The 7,503-nt window shown below is 50.9% G+C and overlaps 2 protein-coding genes across 2 annotated transcripts in view; one reads left to right on the forward strand and one right to left on the reverse strand.

Annotated features, from left to right (window-relative positions):
* LOC109507131 (serine/threonine-protein kinase WNK2) overlaps positions 1-1,652 on the reverse strand; it is a 36,035-nt gene extending 34,383 nt beyond the window's left edge. Inside the window, exon 1 of the mRNA XM_019856350.1 lies at positions 1,120-1,652. Coding sequence (XP_019711909.1) covers positions 1,120-1,254 — 135 coding nt within the window. The 5' untranslated portion in view covers positions 1,255-1,652. The remainder of the gene's footprint in view (positions 1-1,119) is intronic.
* A 3,229-nt stretch (positions 1,653-4,881) lies between these two features.
* LOC109507133 (cerebral cavernous malformations 2 protein-like) lies at positions 4,882-6,601 on the forward strand. The gene is made up of 3 exons (XM_019856351.1): positions 4,882-5,154; positions 5,849-6,016; positions 6,427-6,601. The coding sequence occupies exons 1-3, from the start codon at positions 5,125-5,127 to the stop codon at positions 6,532-6,534; spliced, it is 306 nt and encodes a 101-aa protein (XP_019711910.1). The 5' UTR covers positions 4,882-5,124; the 3' UTR covers positions 6,535-6,601.
* The last annotated feature ends 902 nt before the right edge of the window (positions 6,602-7,503 follow it).

Consider the following 7,503-nt stretch of genomic DNA (forward strand, 5'->3'; position numbering starts at 1 on the left):
AATCAAAACGTAAAAGGAAGTGGAAGGAAACGAAGTGAATGAGTCAAGAACTATAGTGTAACTATACGATTTACTTCACGCGACTCAACATTTTTATCCAAACAAGCGATCCCAGCGGTCGGCTTTCCGGGACGCTGATTGGCTTTACTGTCCAAATATTGGGGAAGCTACAAAACGTCGACTATTTTGGCAAAAATATTCGCTTACCAGCTTTGACTCGCTTATAAATTGAAGGGACATGCCCTTCTTAATCTGTAGCTCCCCAACCCGCCCTTGTTGGTCCAAAATCTCAATTAAAAATGGAACGATGCAAACATACAAGGACCTGGTGCACCCATTTGCATCTCCGCTAATCTTAATCAGGAAAATGAGGAGAGAAGACACTTCTGAAGTCAAAACTCAAGGGCCGAAACATCATTTCTTTCATGTCTCAATATGAAAGGATCATTAAGATGCTCGGCGTGAACGCCAGGGTGGAGCAATTCAGCTTTGCGCCACGCCCGACCGACACTGCAACGAGGCACATCGTTGTGCAAAAGCATCATTTCTTTCATGTCTCAATATGAAAGGATCACTAAGATGCTCGGCGTGAACGCCAGGGTGGAGAAATTCAGCTTTGCGCCATGCTCCCGACCGACACTGCAACGAGGCACATCGTTGTGCACAATATGCATTTTCATGACCACGCAGCCAGGCCTCATGTGGACCAAACGCGGCATCGCTGCGAGTAACTGGCAGAAAGCAAAAGCTTGACAGCTGGTCGGGATGTCCTTAACACACACACACACACACACACACACACACACACGTCCTGATATAATTAGCAGTGAATAGTTGTGGTGCGGCGCTACACAGGACGGCGGCTGAAGCCATCTGCTCTAATGATCAACTTTTTCTGAAGGCGCTTGCGCATGTAAATCAAGTCCGGCGCGGGTGGATGCGGACCAGGGCGCGGTGCCGCTTCAACTTTGAAGACGGGCAATCGAATAGATTCTCTTGGGGTCGTTGACTTGTTATTTCCCGCCGCCACTGGCCGTGAATGGCGGCGGTTTACCGTGGAGCGCATCAAGCGTTGGCCGGTGCTGGCCATGCGACAGACAAGCCTTTGCTCGGGTTTACCTGCAGCTCGCACCAGGCCACCTCCACCCAGGTTTCGGTGTCCAGACCCTTGTAGACGGTCTTGAAGGAGCCCCTGCCGAGCTCAATGTCGAATTTCAGGAAGCGTCCTCCCGGGGAGGTGGAGACGGCCTTCATCTCCGCCTCTTCCTCCGTCTCCTCGCTGGCCGCCTTGACGGGGATTTTCGCGCCATCGCCGCACGTCGCGTCGAGTGCATCCCCTCCGCTTTCGCCCTTTGACTCCTCCGTTCTGCCACTTTCGCCGGCATCGTCTTTTTGCCCGGCTGGACTCTCGGCGCCGGAGTCCTCCCGGACGCCGCCGCTGGCGCCCGGCGTCCCGCCCGCGGCCGTTGGCGGCTTTCCGTTCAGGAGCCGGCCGTCACGTTGGGGCGACTCCGAGGCCCGCTCGTCCGCGTCCGAGAACCACAGGCTTCTCCTGATGAATCTCTGACGGACGATCTTCCGAGAAGCCAAAGACGGGTCGCTGCCGCCTCTCGGCGCCGGGCTCGTGTCGGCCGTGGCGTCACGCGCGCTTTTTCCCGGTTCCTCGACATCGGTTGACGCTTCTGACAACACCGACAAGGGTGGCGCACGCCGGCTTGAATCCGATATCGAGATTGGGAAGGCTGCAGTCAGACCATCGGACGCTGAAAAACAAAATCAAGAAAAAAAATCCATTGAATGCATTTCATTTGATCATGTCCGTTGTACGGAAGCATCGGGACCTTTACGGGAGTTTTGAATAACACGGTGACTGTCAAGCAGGTCATTGACTTCAAAGCACCTTTTTCCCGTCACGAACGTTCGTTCCGGAAGCGTTACAATTCCACACGTTCCCACCCAGTGTGTCAATGGGACATTGTCCGCTGTGACGTGGGAAATGATCTCATTTCACTGAATCGATCCCAAAGTATTCCATTTATGCCGAATAATGTTTGCTTCATCTTTCCGTGGCAGCGAGGTCAAGCGACCCAACTTCTGACACTTGCCTCAAGAGAGATTTGTGAAACCTTTTTGGCGAGCGTAACGTATAAATGGTCCACTTCTTCACTCCAAACGCAGCTCCTTTATCACCACGCGGCGCTAATGGTGCATCGTGGCAGGCACGACGCGGGAAAGCTCTTCCGTTGGATGGCACAAGGTCCACAACGGACATGGTCTTGTTGGTTTTCTGCATGTATTTAGTTGGTTTATTATGTGGGCACGATTGACAACTGTGCCCACTTTTGCTACATTTTGGTTTGGTGTTGTGCCATGACATTATTTTTTTATATATATCCAGACAGAGAGAGAGAGCAAATGTGGCTTGGCTCACTGCAGGTTGCCATTAAAAGAGCCTTGCAGCAGGACGTCGCTCCTGTGCTAGCTCAAGCACAAGATTGCATCGCTGCCTTCTTGGCAGGGCGGAGGCAGAATGAGCAAATCTTAGGCACCTGGTTTGAGTCCAAGCAACACATTTGGAACAGATGTCAGACAAATGTGAGCATCCAGCAATTTCACTTACCTTGGCCCCAAAAGGCGCGCAAAGAGCACCCGTGACGACCTGATTTGAGCTGCTGACGCTAACGGCGGGCGGCATCGTCCTCATCCTCATCCTCATCACTGAAGCTCGCTCAAGGTAAGCGAGCAGTTTCCCGGGGTGGGGGGCAGAACGCGCACTTTGGAAGACTGGGCGTTCTCAGGCCGGACGGAAGGAAGACGACCTGAAAATGCTCTTCTCGCTTAGACGCCGTCGTCGCCCCTCGACGCAATTGGCCGAATCGCTCTTTCCTTCCGGCTCCGCGGCTGTTTTTCCTCAACGTGGGCGTCCAGCTCCCGTCGGTCGACCCGCGGAGCGGACGAGCGCTCCCGTCTCCCTCTCTCCGGGTCCGCGGAGCTTCGACGCCGGCCAGGCAGCCATCGAGTGCCCGCGCGCGTTCCCGAGGCTCGCCGGGCTCCGCGGCCGCGCCCCTCGTGACGAGATGGCGGCCCGACCAATCAGGCGGCAAGAGCGCGAGGCCGCGCAACAAAAGTGAACGGAGCCGACGATGAAACGACGCTCACGTCTTTGTTGCCCTTTTCTCAGCCAAGCCGCGCCAGTGGCGGACGCTGCTCGATCAAATGTGTCCGTTTATTTAGACGTCAATTCTAATCTCTGTTCCTTTTCAAGAAAATGATGTGTGACTCTGTCATATACCAACGAGGCGTCTTTTCCAGGGTCTTAACTGTGGTGATGTAAGTCAGTCTGCAAACACAAGCACCTACAGTAAAACACACCAGAAATCAAATATTAATCTGTCGCTAGTCGTTTTCAACAAAGAGAGTGTCGCTAAGATGATTCGTTGAAGTCTCCAGTTCAACTCAGAACAGAATGAGAATTGAAAAATGCTCCCAAGGACGCCGTCACCAAAAGATCGGCGATTGGCTCATTTCGCTATCAATCAAAAAGAGATTCAGCCTCAGACAAATCATCCAATCATCATGCAGAAAAGCTGAGCGTCCGGGCAGGCAGATACACGCCCACTGTCCATCGACTCCCAGAGACGCTGAGCGTCAAAAACAGCATTTATCCAATGACTCATTTATCCATGCCGACAACTGGCTGTCGGAATATTCTGCCTTGCTCGCAACCGTTTTCTCCAAATGCCTGATTATTCTTGGCTTTCGAGACTTTTTTGGGCCTCATAGCTTCTCGCCACGTTTTTGTATTCATGTTTTTTTTTTCACGTTTGTCGTTCTTGTTGTCATTTCTCAGTCTGTATTCTCGTGCATTGGATTTGCTTGTCTTTTTCGCGACAAGCAATTGAGGCTTATCTTGTTCCTTGCCTTTTGCAAGCGTTTTTGCTCCGTTTTTCCTCTTCCGGGTTCTTGGTTATCAACGTCTTTTGTACGACTTTGTCGGTCCTGCGTTTTGGATGGAACCAGGTGAACCATACTTTGATATTGTAGCGAGGGCTGCCTTGCTAGCACTCTCTCTTTAAAAGTACCGGTAATGCTAGCATTGAAAAACAAAACGATGCCACATAAATCATCCGGAGAATTTCACAAGAATTAACGTGACCGAAAAGAATTAGCCGATAATTATCAAAGATATATTCACGCGTGAAGATCGCACTCATTAATTGATCTTGAAGAAATTTGCTAGCGAGCCCCCAAAAGTGCAATCTGAGTTTTGAAGAACTGCTGGAGGCATCCACGACAATTTTTGGGCCATGACGGGAAACTTTCACATCCATGTTGAAAACACCAAAGACTCTCCGTCACCTTTGGTCCGTCACGCAACACGGAAAAGGCAGAGCCCAAACATCGAGTGGGTTCCGTCTCGATATTCACGCAGCGGTTGCTCACGCCGAGGGTGCTTTTGTACGGGGGACAGCGACCTCTGTCGGCTGCGTTGGAAACTTCCACGAGGGTGCCCTGTCCTGAGAAACGGCGTGCGGGCGGGACCCCCGGCGGGACCCCTTGAAGAACCTCCGAATGAACAATCAGTGCCGGCTACCATTGTCATCGCGGGATGAGGGCCTGACTGAACACGTTGATGATTTGGGGAGTCATCTGTCAGCTCGAACAACAAAATTAACCATCCAAACAAGGACGACCAGGAGACTCAAGTTTTGATCGGGTCTGATAAATACAGGGCAGCATCATTGAGCAACGTGACAATTTTCCCCGCCATCTTTCTTCATTTTGTGTGTGTGTGTGTGTGTGTGTGTGTGTGTGTGTGTGTGTGTGCCAGTTGAGTGATACTGGGCCTTATCAGCCTGTGGTGGAGTTTCCTATTGGACAGGAAGTGGCCTTCCTTCGCTTCCTGCCGTCCCCGTCTGTGTGTGTGTGTGTGTGTGTGTGTGTGTGTGTGTGTCCATATCCCAACAATATGGTGACAAAACACTCAGTGCAGAGAGGCGAAGAACAAGGATTTGGAGACGTCGGAGTGACGACGGAAAAAAAAACCCCACAGCAAGTTGAAGCAATTGCAAAATTGTCAGAGTGGATTAGGAAAGTGTGAAGGGAGGTGGCTAAACTGCTGTGATGGATTATGAACCCAAGAAATCCAAAAAGGTAAATTCCTATTTTATTGATTGATTTCTTTCTTTTTGTCAGCCCTTACATTTGCTTCCGGAGGATTTTTGTCACGGATTTGTAACATTTCATTCGACATGAAACGCATGTCGGTGGACTCGCAGATATTTTGATGATATCAACTCAATAGGAAAAAAAAACTGATAAGTAGACTAGGAATGGTCTGTGACGATTTCAAATGTCGCTAGGTTGCGGCAGATATCTTTGGCCTCCTGTCTTTCTACCGCACCCTCTAGAAGGGATCTCGTGAAAGGTCTCGATTCCATTCCGTGTCGTCCAGTAAAGTTTTTTGGGGGGGGAAAAAAAAAAAGAGAAGGGATCTTGTGAAAGGTCTCGATTCCATTCTGTCGTCTGTCATCCAGTAAAGTTCTTTTGGGGGGGGTGAAAAAAAAACGATGCTGTAAGTTGTCCGTCTTGCTCTCCGCTCAAAGATACAGCGGCAGCCCCAACTCCCGTTTGCGTGTGAATTTGCCAGCGTATTTGTGAGCTGTGTGTCACACAAATTTTAAACATCTGCCGCTTTGCTACTTGGAAAACGAATCTTTCAACTCAAATAAATGAGGGCCTTTGGAAAAAAAGGATGCGTTTTGAATTCCCGAACTCTCCCAGTCACGGCAAGGCTTCTTGCCACCTCCAATCTTTTTTTTCCTCTGCGTGTGGTGCGCTCGCCCAGGGTTTGGTGTCTCCCATTAAGCGTCTGGTGTGGTCCAAAGCCAGTCGCAGGCCGGCGGAGCGAGGCAGCGTTTACCGGCGTCCCCTGCACACCGTCCCGCTCTACCCTCCCGACTTCCTCATCCACCCCGAAAGACTCATCTTCGACTACGTGGAGAAGGAGGTCAAGGTACGAGTGCGCGCACAGTCCAAAACCGCGCGCGCAGCGGTTTTGACCGACCTGCAAGTCCTGAGGGGAAAGATCGCCCAATGGCAGTGGGCAGAAGAATTGCCATCTGCGATGGCTCTTCCCGTCACTTGCGTACATTCTTTGAAGCAAATCGTTGGTGGACCACCGCGGTGACGCGGGACTCACTCTTATCGTTTGGGCTTCTCTGAATGTTGTTGGCTTGGTTGAAGCCGATCTGTTCATTTGGCATGAAACGGCTCCGGGCTTTGATTTTGTTCATCGACTTGTTTTTTTATCGTGGAGCCTCCCATAAGTTGGCTTGGCCACGTCCTGTACAAAACGACTCGCTTATTATTTTGCTGTCGGTATGCTGCCCACTCTTCTGATGACGTCCCTTTTCCCCCCCTCAGTTTCTGGGTCACCTGACCTGGGTTTCGGTCTCTCTGAACCCTTCCAGTCGAGATGAACTGCTGCAACTGCTGGACACAGCCAGGGTTAGTAGTCAAAGTCATCATTGAGCCGTCAGGTTTCCGTCTTATCCAAACTTTTTGGGAACAATCTTCAACTGATCAGCCCGACACCTTTCCTTCCTTCATTATGATTAGTCGTTTTTTTTTATGGGTGACACCGACCTTGTGTTTTAAATCCAGCTGCACTGGCAGGTTCGACATTAAGAATTTGCATCTCTTATCGATGCTCGTTGCGAGAGGTTGGCTGAAAACTCGTGCAACAGCAAGTGACCTCTGCCCTCTCGGCCGAAGTTAACTAGGACGGCCTTTCTCTCCCAGGTGACCCACAGATTTATCGCTGCGTGTTGTCCCCCCCCCTCCCTCCATGGAGTCACGAGAGCCTCTCCAAAACCAAACTTCAGTCTTTGCAGCGAGTTGATTAGCTCACTATGGTGGCTCACATAGTTGAAGTCCACATTGCGTCCGGACATGGCTTTGCTGTCTTTGTTATTGTCAGTGCTTCTGACAACATGATGCGTGGGAATCTTTCAGGAGCACTCGGAGAAATAGCTGATCAGGAAAAAAATAGATATACAGTAATGGCATTCGTACTGATGAAACGTGCACGTCGCGCTTCTCTCAGACTTAGCAGTACAACCGTACACCACACACGGCGGCATTTCTGTTGCGGAGAAAAGAAACGAGGAGAAAACGTTGCAGAGAAGTCAACATATTGAAGTGAGCGAGCGGCAACGTAAGATGGCCACCCCTGGCTTCACTTCTGGTTGGGGCGACGTCGCGGCGCGGTTTGTCCATTCATACATCCGTCGGTGCGGTCGCCAAAGCGGAAACCAATGATCGATCGCGATCATCATCGTTGTGCCGGATCACCAATCGGCAATCGTTTTCAGTTGGATCGTCTGCCGCGACGTTACAAAGTACCTGAAAGCGACGCTCGAGTCGCAGTGCAAAAAGTCAGCTTGTAAAATGTGACTTGCGTCTTCAAGCGGCTGACGTTCGCTCTCCACAAGTCTGAAC

This window comes from Hippocampus comes, unplaced genomic scaffold (genome assembly GCF_001891065.2).
Source record: "Hippocampus comes isolate QL1 unplaced genomic scaffold, H_comes_QL1_v1.1 scaffold473, whole genome shotgun sequence".
In the NCBI taxonomy this organism is placed as follows: Eukaryota; Metazoa; Chordata; class Actinopteri; order Syngnathiformes; family Syngnathidae; genus Hippocampus; species Hippocampus comes.

Coding starts and splice junctions, on each gene's coding strand:
- LOC109507133 (XM_019856351.1), top strand. CDS start 5,125: ATGGATTATGAACCCAAGAAATCCAAAAAG. Junction 5,155..5,848: donor AACCCAAGAAATCCAAAAAG/GTAAATTCCTAT, acceptor GCGCTCGCCCAG/GGTTTGGTGTCTCCCATTAA. Junction 6,017..6,426: donor ACGTGGAGAAGGAGGTCAAG/GTACGAGTGCGC, acceptor TCCCCCCCTCAG/TTTCTGGGTCACCTGACCTG.